The sequence below is a fragment of the Takifugu rubripes genome, chromosome 19 (assembly GCF_901000725.2).
Source record: "Takifugu rubripes chromosome 19, fTakRub1.2, whole genome shotgun sequence".
In the NCBI taxonomy this organism is placed as follows: domain Eukaryota; kingdom Metazoa; phylum Chordata; class Actinopteri; order Tetraodontiformes; family Tetraodontidae; genus Takifugu; species Takifugu rubripes.
Genome location: NC_042303.1, coordinates 5,320,023 through 5,336,345, shown reverse-complemented (window position 1 = coordinate 5,336,345; position 16,323 = coordinate 5,320,023). Strand labels below are relative to the sequence as shown.

The 16,323-nt window shown below is 40.4% G+C and overlaps 1 protein-coding gene across 1 annotated transcript; it reads right to left on the bottom strand.

Annotated features, from left to right (window-relative positions):
• Window positions 1–56: 56 nt before the first annotated feature.
• Window positions 57–9,080, bottom strand: nudt3b (nudix (nucleoside diphosphate linked moiety X)-type motif 3b). Its single transcript, XM_003976292.3, has 5 exons — window positions 8,774–9,080; window positions 7,754–7,864; window positions 3,069–3,113; window positions 2,903–2,987; window positions 57–2,753 (listed from the first exon to the last, which is right to left on the bottom strand). Exons 1-5 carry the CDS (start codon window positions 8,870–8,872, stop codon window positions 2,557–2,559), a joined length of 537 nt encoding a protein of 178 aa, XP_003976341.1. The 5' UTR covers window positions 8,873–9,080; the 3' UTR covers window positions 57–2,556.
• Between the last annotated feature and the right edge of the window lie 7,243 nt (window positions 9,081–16,323).

The window sequence follows — 16,323 nt, the reverse complement described above, 5'->3', positions numbered from 1 at the left end:
CCCTTGTCTTTACATTTTTTTTAATGCACAAGTGCAATGATCAACAAGGGGCTGAATGTGAAATACTTGTGTTTATTTGTTGGCACATTTATATTACAATCTTAAGTCTCACTGGCTTCATTCCACATTCCCAAATGAGGAAACAAAATTCCATTGACAAGCATGAAACTTCAAGGATGAACTCAACAATTTAAAGTGTATGGATGTTTTATTAAACATTTCAATCAATAAACTTGCCTGTTCCCAAGTCACTCATGACCAAAGGAGCATCAATTCACTGGTAAATGAAATCTGTAATACTGCTCACTTTCATTGTGGCTACCAGGCAGGGCATTACTTTTTCTGGACAGTTCCGAGTAACTCGATGGGTAAGAACTGGTCCTGTGATGTACAACCATGACAGCAGAGATCGCCATTGAGGAGGAGCAGCAGCTTCATCAGAATGCCAGACTTCATTTAACTGACAGATTTTATACAATTTAAGTTTCCTCCTGTACTCAAACCTTTAGTCAAATAGTATGAATCACCATGCTCGTGGTGCTGTATAACATTTAAATAAGTTTCTTGTCAAAAACCTTGGGAACAAATTAAGATGTTATAAATGAGTAAATTCTTAACAAGTCTTTGCAAAGTGCAAGGTTGACTACTTTAAAACAAGGCTGACTTTGTGGGCATCATGGCCAAAGACTGAAGAATGTCTAACTACATATATAAAATACATGAATTCAGTGTGAACAGTCAAGCATTGGAAGATGGTGTAGAGCACAAGCAGACATATGACCCACCTTACAACGGTGATGATAAAAATCAATTGTGCTTGGGGGAGGCGTGAAGGCATCCAAATTGTTAATTTCCTAAAGTATAATTAGAATTTTGGCTTGTGATGAGAAAATTTGGACCAGTTGAAAGTTGGACATGAACAGGAAAACAAACCCTGATTTGATAGTTTGTCGTGATCTGCTTGAATTCTAAATTAAAATGGTGCTTTGAAACTGCCAAAGTGGAGAGCGGACTCATCCCACACAAACACAATTTAGATTAGAAACAGGGTTTGGACTATATTTGATTCCAAACAGCCTCCTCACTTTCAGTTATTGCCATGGTGGTTGTTCTTTAGCCTCAGTAGTCCTCCATGCTTCCCCGGAGTTCCATCATCTTCAATACCATTGAAACAAATCCTTTTATCACTCAACGTGATGTGTACAGTCCTCAAATATTTGGAAAATGCTTTGTCATTTATGTACTATCAACTCTAATCTGTGCAGAAATAATCAGTTTACAATAATAACCTATAACATGCCAAGTACAGCGCCTCCAGTTTCACAGTATTGAGTCCATTGCCTCACGCCGCCTCGCGGTCGTGCGGTGCAGCTCGGCTTATGAGACTTTTGCCCCGCCTTTAGAGAGAAAACACATTAACAAAAACGTATCCAAAATAATTTTACATGTTAAAAACAAGGTGTCAACTATACAAGGCTTGTTGGTTCCGCATCTTGCCAAAGACAGTATTAGAGATTCATTTATTTCATTATTGTGATTGTTTTTGGAGATGCAGATTAAATACTGTGGGTTTTAAAAGTAGGGGGGAAAAGTGCCTATTGTAGGCACCAGTACTTTGCTGTCAATGTAAACAATTACTTACAAACAAATGATTAATGAAATAAGATTTAATATCTTATGATATGTGCTGATTTTCTTTAAACATACAAATCAATGATTTTGAGATTTAGAACTTCTACCGTCTCGGTATTTGGAGGGAAGACTGACGTTAGTGACACAATTTTAAATGAAAAACGTGGTAAAGACACTGAGGAAAAAGTGTGGTTCATTCTACACAGTATGTTGACATTCTTTCACTCTTTTCCAGAATGTGTATTCTGTCTGAGTGAACTTGTAGTGCTTATCAGATGAGAGGAAAATTCTACTGACATTTGAAATTACCAGTGAGGACCGAATCCATATGCAAGACACAAATAACCTTGAAAAGATCCAAAATTCTCAGACTTTACCAATTATTCGTTCCAATCAGTGAGATACAACAACACAGTACTCGTGCAAGAGCAGCCGTTCTCTCAATCTGTACTGAAGGGGAGTACATCAATGGACATAAATCATTCACAGAAAAATTAAATTATAGGATTTAAAAAAAAAAAAAAAAAAAGGACCACCAAAAGCCTTCTGCTTAAGCACTAAGTATACACTTTTACATTACAACAGTAAAAAGTAGTTCTTGCATTCAATAAACACCACAATAAGGGCACGGTAAAGGAAAAACAAAAGGTGGGAGCAGGAAAACAATTTCATGCAGTTGTCAGTAAAAACAAAAAAGACAGGTCAAAAACTACATTTACATGTAATATAAATGTAATTTTTATGTACAAGTGTTACAGACTTGTCACTTAACACTTGTCATCAAGTCTGTGCCACTGTTCTGGCACAAAGGAGTTGGCAAGGCAAACCATGTTATTGACAGAAGAGCAGAGATATGAAAAGAAAGGAAAATAAGACCGCAATTGGTGGCGGAAACTCTGGGGGGGTTTAGAGTTGCTCTTTTAGTTATCTGATACCCGAGACGGAGCTCTGATTGATGCTGTACGTAGGGGATAAATCTCCCCCTATTGTGGCCACCAATGGTGTTCCGTTACTGGTCAGGCAACTCTCCTGGAGAGCTTCAAAGTAAGTAGCCTGCACGGGCTTGTGACACCGCAACACTTGGATGGCTTCTTCAATTTTAAACCATTCCCTTTTCCTTCCTGTTGACAGAACAAGTTTTCACTAATTATATGCTCCACACAAAATACTGATGTAGAAAAAAAAAGGGAGGCATCACTATTTTTACTACACAATAAAACAGAATTATTTATATTTAGACATCCATTTTCATAAACGACAGAAATTTTACCAATGTTGACCGAGTCCTCCCAGTCTTCGAGTACCTCAGTGACAATAAGAACATAAACGTAGGTTCTGTGTTTCCGTTCTTGGTTCTGAAAGGGGAAAACAAAATTAATTTCTCCTTCATTAACATAAAAGCATGTGAAAACTTATTAGTATGGAACAAGCATCACCTCAAATACTCCAACCAAGCGCCCTAAAGTCCCCTTCACACCAGCCTGTTTGAATAAAGAGGAGCTATTGAGAAAACGATGATTATTTTGTACTATTTATACATCTGCTGTAAAAAGTGTTGTTCCAATAAAAACAGTATGGCTCGCCTTTATTATTTAATTTTAACTTAAAGGGGTCATGACAGACCCAAACTCAACATAAGGGTTGACCGGATGTGTTTGCGATGAATCTCTGCTCCGTAATGACCACAGAGCAGATTTGTTTCAAATCAATTATCTGTGTAGACCAGTTGTGGCTTTGTTTCAATCCAACTCCAGCACAAGGTCCAATGATCTGGAGCCCTCCAGGAAAAAAATGCAAGGTGACAGAGCATCAAACTAGTACAGTGCAGTAAGGGCAGGACAGGAAGTCAGTGCGAGAAAATAAAACATGATTTTTTTGTGTTTAGGGCAGATTATTTTCAACTGTGCCAAAGGGACCCATGCTTTCAAAATATACTTATATGAAAATATGAACCTAGAATAAAATAATTAATCTGTCAATTCAACATTTGAGTAAAAATAAATGCATTACGTATTTTACAAGCACATTAACACCAACAAAAAACAAATGTGGATTATTTTACACTTCTGGATGGAGGAAATACTTTAATCACTTGGTATGTGTCTCATTTTACACACAAAGCCGTAATATTAAGCTATCGTACATGATTCCTTTACTACTGCCTGTCGGAGCCATAACCGCTACTCACTCAAGATGCAGGAGTGGACAGACCGTAAAGCCAGTCCCAATTGCAATTAAATTCCGTGCATTAACGGTGTACGAGTTTAGGGTGGAGTAAATTGAATATGACTGTTTTAATCCCACACAATCTCATTTGATAAGGTTTTTGGATTGTCATGAACTGACATGGTATTTCATACTTTGCTGAACTAAGAGCAAATTGGACTACAAGGAAGATAATGTGAAAAATTCAGAGGGGGCAGAATGAGAAGACAAATTCAACAAAAGTAGAAAAAAAAAAAGTTTTAGCTTGTGAGGGAAAACTTCTGATTTAAGCTCAAGATTTGGAAGGAGCGGTCAGTCTTCATACAGTTCATAGCAGTTGAGACAGGGAGGCCCAAACAGCCGTACACCAAAAAGTAGTGAATGCTAATTTGCGGGTTGGTCAAGAATATGGTGCTGTAGTTCAACACACGTTTTTGAGTTGTCAAAGATTAGATTCCACACAATGCATTAAATATAAAAGTAATAAAAAAAAAATAAAAAAATGCACATCGTAAATAATTTTACAGCCCTTTTTCTGTTCATGGACATTGCTTTACTTTAAACCCAGAAGCAGATAAAAGTTAAAACTTTTCACAGATAGTACTAACTGAATATGTCTCGATTGTTATAATTAAACATATTCTAATAAAAATAATCTTCAAGAAAGATGAGACCATTATAGCCCAAAGGAGAGTACTGGGTCAGGTTTGGATACAGCAAGAAAACTTGTTGACATCTCTGCAGCTTCTTCTTTAGGTTCCAGTTTCAGGCTATAAATAAAATGGAGCCTGTACTCACTGTATCAGGAACTTGTGGTGGAATCCAAGATCCTATAAACCCTACAGGCCCACTGCTAGAATCCCCCAGAGAGCAGCCAAGGATTAAGCAATAGGCCAAAAGTCACAGGGGATGTTTTTATTACATAGGAAATGTATTCCACCTGGAGTACCAATATTCCTGTAACTATAAACTACCAGGCATCAACTTTGGAGAACGACGGACTTTGAGTGTGGGTTACAAGTTATTCAACCCAACTTATGCTTGTGACCATAAGAAAACTGAACTGGCATTTATTAGGATATGTGCTGTCACACCACTGTCCAAAAAGAGAGAAGACAAAACCGAACACGGTGTTGCACTCAACAGGACGAAAAGCCACCACAAAGCATCTTGTGTCCATTTAAGTAAACCTCAATAGTGACGTGACATTAAGAATGTGTTGGCAGGTCACAGAGTTCTGCAGCCTAAGCTTCCAAACAGCTGGAGACAAAATAGGCATTGCATGACTTAACCTACTGAGAGCAGACAGAGTGGAAATGTTGTGACAATACCAAAATAATGACTGACGGGATTGCTGACTGAAATAATACCGTGGCAAAAATCATTGTGAGGGGCAACATTAATGCCCAAAGAGACGACAAGAGAGAATGTTTTTACACTGAATCTCAATGACAATTTTAACTTCACAAATCCAAGTAAAGTTGCTACACCACCTTCTTGACATAGCCAACATGTGTAAATGTGCTATTTTTCATTTATTACTTTGTTGAATGCTTTGCCACGGATTTACAGTGAGAGTAAAAAGTATTTGATCCCTTGCTGATTTTGTTGGTTTGTCCACTAATAAAGACATGATCATTCTATACTTTTAATGGTAGATGTATTCTAACATGGAGAGACAGAATATCAAAAAGAAAATCAAGAAAATAACTTTAAAGAATTTATTTTAATTTATTTGTTTTTCATTGAGGGAAATAAGTATTTGATCCCCTAGTATGCATTAGGAATTCTGGCTTTCACAGACCAGTTTGATGCTCCCAAACAACTTGTTACCTGAATTGAAGACACCAGGTCTAACTAATCACCTGTATGTAAGACAACTGTTCACAGAATCAGACAATCAGACAGATTCCAAACTCTCCACCATGGGTAAGACCAAAGAACTCTCTCAGGACCTCAGAGACAGGATTGTTGACCTGCATAAATCGGGAATGGGCTACAAAAACATTAGCAAATTGCTGGGTATTAAAGTAACAACTATTGGTGCAATTGTGAGAAAATTTAAGAAGTATAACATGACCATCAAAAGACCTCGGTCTGGTGCTCCACAGAAGATTTCACCTCGTGGGGTGGCAATGATCATGAGAACAGTGAGAAATCGGCCTGCAACCACACAGCAGGAGTTAGTGAATGACCTCCAGGCAGCTGGGACCAAAGTCACCAGGAAAACAATTGGCAACACTTTGCGCCGCAATGGATTAAAATGCCCGAAAGGTACCCCTGCTTAAGAAGGCACATGTGGAGGCTCGCCTAAAGTATGCCAATGATCACCTCAAAGATGCACAAAGTGATTGGGAGAAGGTTCTGTGGTCAGACAAGACCAAAATTGAACTATTTGGCCTAAACTCTACTCGTCATGTGTGGAGGAAGAAAAATGCTGCCTATGATCCCAGGAACACTGTGCCCACCGTCAACCGGCTGGGTCTTCCAACATGACAATGACCCAAAGCATACAGCAAAGGCAACAAAGGAGCGGCTCAAGAAGAACCATATTAAGGTCATGGAGTGGCCCAGCCAGTCTCCGGACCTCAATCCAATTGAAAATCTATGGAGAGAGCTGAAGGTCCGAGTTGCCAAGCGACAGCCCACCAACCTTAATGATTTAGAGAGGATCTGCAAAGAAGAGTGGGCCAAAATTCCCCCTGATATGTGTGCTAACCTTGTGGTTAACTACAACAAACGTTTGACCGCTGTGCTTGCAAACAATGGCTTTGCCACCAAATATTAAGTGCTTTTGGATAGAGGGATCAAATACTTATTACCCTCAATGAAAAATAAATAAATTAAAATAAATTCTTTAAAGTTATTTTCTGGATTTTCTTTTTGATATTCTGTCTCTCCATGTTAGAATACAGCTACCATTAAAAGTATAGAATGATCATGTCTTTATTAGTGGACAAACCAACAAAATCAGCAAGGGATCAAATACTTTTTACTCTCACTGTATGTGTGTGTGAGGAGCCAGCACAGAAAAGAAATTATGAATTCAATATTTTGCTGTCAACAAAACATGGCTGTTTTGCAAAATTGCCCCCTTTGCAGCAATGATTTTTTTTTTACCATGATACCAAGATGATGCCTGCTGTGAATGACTGGAGCAAGAAAAACACCTAAACATTGTATGTACATGCTTAGCCTTAGGTGGATCACAAATCTTATCAGAATGCCATCTTTCATAAAGTAGCAACTGTGCTGAAAAGTTGGCTGCAATGAGATAAAAGTCTCTAGTTTTGGGTCACCACTCGAAATTACAAGACTTAACGGTAAGAGAAGAAAATGGAAATTTCAGATGTCACCTGCATAGGGTCATCAAAGAGTTTTAATTATGTATGCATGTGTGTGTGTGTGTGTGTGTGTGTGTGTCTTTGGCTGATGAGCCTTTTCATTCGATTTAAATCTGCTCTCCCCTTTTGACACATCTTTGTTCAAAGCACAAAAGCAGTGGCCATTAATATAATACTTAAAAATCATAAAAGGTTACAAAAGTTTGTCAGTTTTTAAAAATTGTGGCATATAAATGCTGCCTAGCAAATATGATGCCAATGTTGCCAAGAGTGCTCTCTTTCTCTCTGTTCATTCAACCTGGAAAACCTGCAAAATGGGCTTTACAACATAGTATAAGGTCCAGTGTTAAATACGGTTACGAGTTAAAAATGAAACAACACATCCGAGGACCTATGTTCAAATTGGGAATCTGTTCTTGATACTATTTTCTTGGTATAAACATGAACCAAAAATGCACATTTTACATATACATTTTGCATCTGAACGTAGAGGAGAGTCTATGGATTTGTTCAGTGAATCAAAAAGAACAATTATACCATATTAAAATAAAGCATCTAAAAACACAACCAACCTCCTCACACACTTCTCGAGCCGCAGCAACACTTGGCTCCTCTTCGGGTTCCATTCCCCCCCCAGGAACTATCCACTTGTCAGGATGTCGACTACTGCTCACCAGCAACACCTGCAAATCATAAGTATGCTGGTGTCATTAATTTAACTACACGCAGTAGCCAAAAAATGAAAGATGCAAAAATATTCACACCACACTGCTTAAACATATGCTCTTCACCCATGTAATCTGTAAAAGTGATCACCCACGTGACATCTCGATACACAGTAAACACAATTTGAAGTAGCTAAAATTGCATCATACAAGATACATGGAAAAAAGTAAACATATCCAGGTTAAGACCACTAGGAGACGAACTCGAACTTGGAGTTGGAGACGAAGTGGAAGATTAGGCTGATAGTGGTATGCTGTAACCACAAATACTGTCGACACGTTCTTGTTTCCAGTATACGACAACGGCAAGTTCAAATATACAAACCCAATTATGTAGAGAGATGACATTTATAGGTTCCATTGTCTAACCAGCAATCATGTTACTAAGATGTTTGGCTAACGAAGCTAATGTAAAATTAACACTGTATGAAACAATAATTACCAGGCAAAAATCATCCTTAGAGTGGATACAACGTAGACAATAATTTCTATTCACTCGCACCATTATGAAAATCACAAATGTCCGACTACTCCTCGGCAGCAACATGGCTTATTAGCAAGCCATCCTTAACCTTAGCATGGAGCTAACAGGTTGACATAAAGTAAGGGGCAGAAAAACCTGTCGTTGCTATGTGCGAAGCTAAAGAGGCTTACATAACACATTGATGTGTTGGCTCAAAACACTGAAAACAGAACTCAATCAGACAATGTGTTGATTTACATTAGGAGTGCCAGATCATGTTAAACTGACATAAACCAAAGCTTTTTCGATTAGGCAAACGGAATTAAACACAGGTAAGACATTGAAAGCAGTCGCGGCTGCTAATGTTAGCTTGGCCCGCTAGAAAGAATGTCCACCGGTCTCACCTCCTCCTCGGTTTCACTCCTGAAGCATAGGCAGGCGGCCCGCTTCTTGTACCCATCCCCGTCGTACGTCCGGGTTTGGTTTGACTTCAGCTTCATCATTTTCAAGAGCACAAATATTCTAAAATACAGCTAATTCTAAAAAAAAAATAAAAAATTTAATTGCAAAGTCTTCCTCAGGGGAACCTCTGCGTTTGGATTAATAGAAATAACTTCTTCTTCGCTTCATTTTAACAAACCTAGGCACAGCTTCGGCACAATCGCCATTACAAAGAGCCGCTACGCCCACGACGTATTTTAACCTTTACTAGCGCAAAAAGCGTAAGGAAATTACGCAACCCACGTCCAAGAATTAGGAGGACAGATTTGGTGAAAATGCAACAATCTGTGACTGGAGTAAGGAAAAACCGACACCTTTGTTTGTAGGTTGTCATTGGTGCTAATTTGATGCGGTTTTGTTTGTTATTTAATTATATATTTTTCTAACAAATAAAATCCATTGTTTTCAAAAGCTAATCAATCAATCAATCAATCTTTATTTATATAACGTCTTTTTCAATCAAAATTGTTTCAAGGCGCTTTCCAGAATCCCAGGGCCTAACCCTAGACAAGCAACAATGGCAAGGAAAAACTCCCCTTTAACAGGAAGAAACCTTGAGCAGGACCAGGCTCATGTAGGGGGACCCTCCTGCTGATGGCAGGCTGGCTAGAGAGGAGAGGAGAGGAGAGGAGAGGAGAGGAGAGGAGAGGGCGGGCATAGAGCACAGAAACACATACAAAAATACACTATTTATACAGCGGCTAACTTTAGAATTGAATCACTTCATCTTTTTCATCTTTATCTTTTAATGCAGGTCCGTTCAAAATCTTGCTCATTAAACTTGGATGGATTATGCATGATTTGGCAGTGATTAAAACATGAATACTGCAATTGTTCACTTAAACTACATGGATGCTGAAAATATTAATTATCTTATATCAATATTACCGGTAATTATATTATACTTAGATTTCAAATACAAATGACAAAACTCATATCATCAACTAGAGACTTGGCTTTATTGATCACAAGAAAAACAAAATGAAAACTCAAAAAACATTACAAAGCTAATTTAATTCAGCAACATTCTTTGTCTGTAATCTCCTGGAAAATATGAGTAACAGTTTCAGAGAGAGAGAGAGACAGCAGTCAAAACAACCTTCAATCTTACATCACATCTTCTAAGGAACCAAACCAGACAGCTTGCTGTGATGACGACAGACAGGTTGCTGTGATGAGAGAAGTTATAGTGAAACTTACCATTCTGAGTGATCAGACGATTGGTGACCTCATTTGTGAATCTCTCCTTTCACCTCGTTCTCCCAGGTGCCGTGCAGCAGCTTCCCGCTTTTGTTTTCAGCACCCTGTTAAATATTGGGAACTTACTATATAGTAAAAAATAAAATAGTATTAAATAAACTAAACATTTTTTCTCTTTAGCTGTTGAATTTGAAAATATTTTTCAATGCTGACAGAGGATATAGAAAAGCAGATACAGACAAAGAGCAGAGTTGTTCAGATTAAAATAGATTAGAGGGTATAATCAATGATTGGGTGAATTTTGATGGTATTTTTAGACCACATCGCATATTCAACCGGAAGTTCCTGTTAAGCTGAGAGATTTATTTTGCAAGGTAGCAGCCATGCAAAGTCATAACTACACAGCACATACAGGATAACAGAGGATAACATTTAAAAAGTTGATTCTATTTGATGTCACTTTCAAAATAGAAGCAATGAAAAATACTTTCATAGCGCAAATATCACATAGAATTGCCACACAAACACACCTGAACATCTTTTATTTCACATATGTGGTTGTATCTGTGCTTCCTTCTTTCAACTACATCATTTACAACTCCCCTGAGCATTACGGGAACACGCCCTGGGGGCATGTACTTCCTTCTGTACAAGCTATATAAGAAAATAATAGTTTGGGAGCATGTCTGCCTTTCCATTCACATATACTATAGTAAAAAAGAGCTAAGAAAAAAAAGTATTGAGGCACTGAATGGCTCCCTACAAATATAAATGCTTTTTATGTTTTGCTATTTTTTTCTGTGAGTTTACTCACATGTCTTCTCTTTTTCATCAGAGAAGAAATGGACCACTTCTTGTCAAAGTGACAGGTTGACCTTTCCCTGAACCCGCCCACATCTGTTCCCCCCCCCTCCACCTCCCTTTCTCCCTCCCGCCTCCCGCCATTCTCCCTTGCCCACCTGTTTTTAATAAGGATGGGCGGGAGTTACAAAACAGTTACAAATCAGTTTTGCCATAGTTCTGGCATATCCATCTGTGGGCAACATGAGTAGTTCTACATCCGTGATTGGTGAGACGGCTGTGACCGTTATAAGAGAATTGTGTGGAAAAGTAGTTGAAAAATCCACGGTGTTTGTACAGCGTTCTCAGGCGTCACCTTCTGAGCCTTTGCAGCAAGAATGGTCTTTGGAGCCTTATAGTCAAACAGGGAGTTTTGGGTATGTGTTCCGTTACAAGACGGGGGAGTTGATTCTCTATCAGCGTGAAGAATCTTCCACTGAGGGGCCTATGTTGTCGGCTACGATGTCTTCCAATGACTGGGGTGTGTTGAAACTGATCAAACCGGGAATGGTGTGTGTGACTGAAGAAGGCTGTGAAGAAAGAAACAACACAGAACAGAAACCTTCCACAGAACAAACATTTGTGAGCATTTGGTTGACGAAAACCTCGGGTACGGGAAGATGGTTCTATCGTGCTAGCTACAAGATGCAGATGGAAGAGATGTCAGGGAAACCGAGACAGTATTTTGTCTTGGATCTTTTTAACTCAGACTGTGGGGTTTTCAGCAACGTGTTGACTCTACCTCTTGCAGCATGGATCGAAAAGATGCATGAAATGGATGATAAAATCACAAAATTTTTTCACCATTGTCGTCTTTGGAACAACACTGTGGTGACGAAAAAAAGAGTCCTCCCTCGTGTAACCCCACACCCATATCTCAAATGTATAAAAGACGTTCGTCTGAACCATACGTTACCCACTACCGGAGTGAAACACTAAGGAGAGCATGTCTACCAACAGAAGCGTCAAGAGCGGATCTGACAATCCGAGCAATTCCTATCTGTGGGATGAGGATGAGACACAAGCGGAATGCCGTCAACGTCGGCTTCGGCCTCGCAGGCTGGACTTTGACTCACTCATCCAACGCTCGGATCCCACGGATTCTAACGAGTCTCTCACTCCTTGGCTAAGCCCTCCACCAACCCCACCCCTCGGACGCTCGGCATCGGATCCTGGGGTGTCCAGTCCTCACTCACCCTCACTGACACCACCCGTCAGAGACTCGGCATCACTTCCAGAGCTGTCCGAGTCTCTTCTCCAAGGCAGAGATCCTGCGCCGTCTCCGGCTTCTTCATGTCCAGGTTCTCCAATCTCTGTGAGCGGTGTGGAGAGTCTTTCACGCTCAACAACCCCTGATCCGCCTTTGCCCGACGACGCATCGGATCTCCCCGGGGCTGTATGTAACGGTGCTGACCAGCTTGACGGCTGGGCATCTGAATTCTTTGGTCTGGTAAAAAAAGGCGTTCTTCATCTACTTAGCGTCGTCCTGGACCTGTACAAGGGTGAGGTTTGCAACGGATGTCGGATCGACCACCCCAGCCAGCGCCAACACCAGTGTTTGGATGTGATCGAACCGGGTTTCTACCGCAACAACTTTTACATGTTGATGAAAAGACTCTACACACCCAAGTTCATTCCTGCTATTCAAAATTTCCTGAAAGCGTGCGGTGTCAACGCTGACTACGTGAAAGTCAAGATCGCCGCAGAGAGCCTTTTGCTCGAGCTGAAATCCAGCGAATTAATCTACCCTCCCATCCCACAAATGTACGAGAGTATCGCCGACAACGACAGCGAGATTAAACAGGAACATCTGGACACGGTGACTCAGTACTGGACTGAAAACACTTATATCTGAAAACACCATTTTCAGATATAAAATGGGGAGCTTCTGGGGAAAAGTTGTAAACGATGTAGAAGGTGTCAAGATCCAATTGATCAAGGGTCAGATAATAAACATCTTGTACCAGGCTATTGAGAACAAAACGGCTTCAAACAAAAACATCTTGCTGGAAAAAACCAGAACGTGTGCAGGACCCGCACTTTGGGAAGAGATGGTAAATGACACGATGCTTATGAGCAAATCTGGATTGTCGGATTGTTTTAAAGTAATTTTTAAAGAACTGTCCAACGATGTTGTAAAGCCATGTCATATGATAGCCTTTTATGCTTTGCTCATTGATGTGACCAGCAGACTTGTGCAAAACAACCATTCTGTAAGCATCTTGGAAGAACTTGGAAAATTTCACGATGATATCTGCCTCAGTCTAGATCATAAAGTCTTAACTCAAACTCTATTGATGATAACGCATTGGTCTTAGACTAGTTTTTGACTATCTGTACTTTCACATTACAAATGTTACAAATGTATTTGCTCATGTTACTCACAAAATGTATTTACTCATGTTACTCACAAAATGTGTATGCTAAAGATTTCTTAACAGCTAATAAAAAAATAAATACCTCTCAAACGAGCATCCCTTCTCATTCTGTTTTCAACATGTCTGAGACACGCTTCATGGAAAAAGTGTACTATGATCCCGCGCATCCCGGTAGCCTCGGTGGTGTAGAGCGGCTCCATAAGGGGGTGCAAGAAGAAATGGGAAAGACCTCGAGAAAATGTTAAAACATTTCTACAGGGACAGGACACTTACACTCTACACAAACCGGCCAGGATACATTTTCCAAGAAACAGGGTTTTCGCCCCCCGCCCTTTAAACCAATTTCAAGCGGACCTGTGCGATATGCAAGCCCTGTCGGAGCATAATGACGGATATAATTATTTATTAACGGTCATAGACATATTTTCCAAAAAAGCTTACGTCAGGGCTCTGAAGAGAAAATCAGCGGCTGAGGTGGTAAAGGCGTTTGAATCCATTTTTGAGTCAAGTCAGACGCCTGAAAAAATACAAACTGATGCGGGGAAAGAATTTTTTAACAAGAGTTTTGAAGCTTTGATGAGAAAACACAATATCGTTCATTTTTCCACCGCCAGCCACCTTAAGGCCTCTGTGATTGAAAGATTTAATCGTACATTAAAAGGTAGAATGTGGAGATATTTTACAGCAAACAACACTCTGCGATACACCGACGTCTTACAAGACTTGGTGAAAAGCTATAATCACAGTTATCACAGCAGTATCAAGATGAAACCCGATGAGGTAACCTCGGAGAACACAGTGTTTCAAAACTTGTACGGTAAATCTGAAAACCGACGGAAGGTTGAAACCAAGATGAATTTCAAGAAGGGGGACCTAGTTAGAATTTCAAAACTGAGAGGAGTGTTTGATAAAAAATATGAACAGAGTTTTACGAACGAGGTGTTTACGGTATCTGAACGCATCCCTCGCGACCCTCCAGTGTACAAGTTAAAAGATTACGATGGAGAACCCATCCAAGGGTCATTTTATGAGCCAGAGCTACAAAAGGTAACGATGGGGGAAGACAGACTTTTCCACGTAGAAAAGATTCTGAAGCATCGCGTCGTCAGGGGTGAAAAGCAAGTCTTTGTAAGTTGGAAAAACTGGCCGGAGAAATTCAACAGCTGGATCAAAGCCGCAGATTTAAAGAACGTATAAAAATCAACTCGCGATCGCAACGGATATCATTTCATCATGTACGGTCCGAAGGACGAGGGTTTTTTTATTACCCTACCCTCCAACGCCAGCGTCGATGTTTTTAAAGAAAACACGAGTTCCAGTTACCGCGTGGATTTGCCTCAACATATCGATTTAGAGGGAAGCTGGGAAGTAGCTTTAACGCAGATTTCATACCCGCACACCTTTTATCACCTTTCTCAGGAGGATGCCTACTTTTACTGGAGGGAAAACCCTCAAGAACCGGCCACGGAGAGCAAGGTGCATCGTCAAGAGATGAAACAATCATATTTCAACGGCTTCTCAGCCTTTAGATTCGAGATGGACGGACAATTTAGAAGAATAAAGTCTGATATTTACCTCGTCTATGACAGTCTTCTGAAAAGATTTGATTTCCAATCGGGAGGTAAAACCCACGTACTCTTCGAAGGACCCCTGGCATATTTGATGGGTATGAAATCAGGGGAATGGTTTACGTTTGACCAAAGGTATGCGTACTATCCCTGCGATTTACGAGCTGGGTTTTATCACATGTATTGTTACAGCGACGTAGTTGCACCGCAGATGGTCGGCGACGTTTATGCGCCACTTTTGAGAACGATTGATGTAAAAGGAACGTTCGGTGAAATCGTCACACAGTATTTCAATCCTGCTTACTATTTACCGGTGTCCAAAAACCACATTGAAAACATTCAGGTGGAGATAAAAACGGATCAAAACAAACCGGTAAAATTTTCATACGGCAAGACTATCGCGACTCTCCACTTTAGACCTAGAACTTGAACCCCAGGGTTATATATATTCCAATCGCCCGCGTCCTCATCATTCATTTTCAGGAGGCTGATCAGCTATCCACACACAAAGTATTCAAGGCTAAGAGAAAAATAGAGAAAAATAAAATGGCTCGGGTAGGTTTGAGAGAAGATCCTCACCGATTTGTACAATATTATGAGAGTCAAGTAGGGGGGAATTTGCCGGGGTTTTACGGTGCACCGGTCATGTACGGTCGGGGGATAGGATCTTTGTTTTCTAAATTATTTCGTTTCGTCAGCCCTTTGGCCAAGAAAGGTTTCGAAATAGCTAAACCTCATCTTAAAGCCGCTGCGAGTAACATCGCCTCCAACGCCGTCAAACACGTGATGGAACGGTTCGCCGGTGATCAAGAAGATGATCAAGAGATGAAGCAAGAAGGATCCGGGGGCATTATGGTGTTGTCGCGTAGGAAGAGAAGACGACCCCCCGGAGAACGCATCCCCTCGAGCTTTAATAAACAGCCGTTCGGTAAAAGGAAGAAATCAGTTGCAAAAGGCCGTCGTGTGAAGAAGAAGTCCGTCCGGAGCTCTGATATTTTTTAAGAATATCTTTTCTTTGAGAAAAAAGAAAATGGCTCTAGTACATCAGAAATCTCCAGAGTGTACTCTGGCCGAATTGGATTTATTTTCAGCACCTATGACGCAGCTGTCTATCGATGAAAAAACCTACACGGAAATTTCTCCCCTGTCAGCCATCACCGACGGGGGACCCATTGAGTTTTTCATCCCCGGAGACGGGGACCGGTATCTGGATCTGAACGACACTCTGTTGCATCTCCGTGTAAAAATCACCAACGCTAACGGATCGAACCTAGCTAATGACGCAGCGGTGGGTCTTATCAATTATCCTCTAAATACAATTTTCAGTCAATGCGACGTGACCCTGGGGGATCGACTCATCTCTCAGTCGAGCGCTACCCACCCCTATCGCTGCATGATTGAGACCCTGCTCAACTTTTCACCGGACACGCTCTCCAGTCAGTTTACCGGGGGTCTTTTTTACAAAGA

Bases quoted from the DNA above. Each gene is read 5' to 3' on its own strand.
- nudt3b (XM_003976292.3), bottom strand. From the start codon at position 8,872: ATGATGAAGCTGAAGTCAAACCAAACCCGGACGTACGACGGGGATGGG. The intron at 3,114-7,753 runs GTTGGTTGTGTT...TTATTCAAACAG, and splicing joins CTCGAGAAGTGTGTGAGGAG to GCTGGTGTGAAGGGGACTTT. The intron at 2,988-3,068 runs GTGATGCTTGTT...TTCCCCTTTCAG, and splicing joins GCTTGGTTGGAGTATTTGAG to AACCAAGAACGGAAACACAG.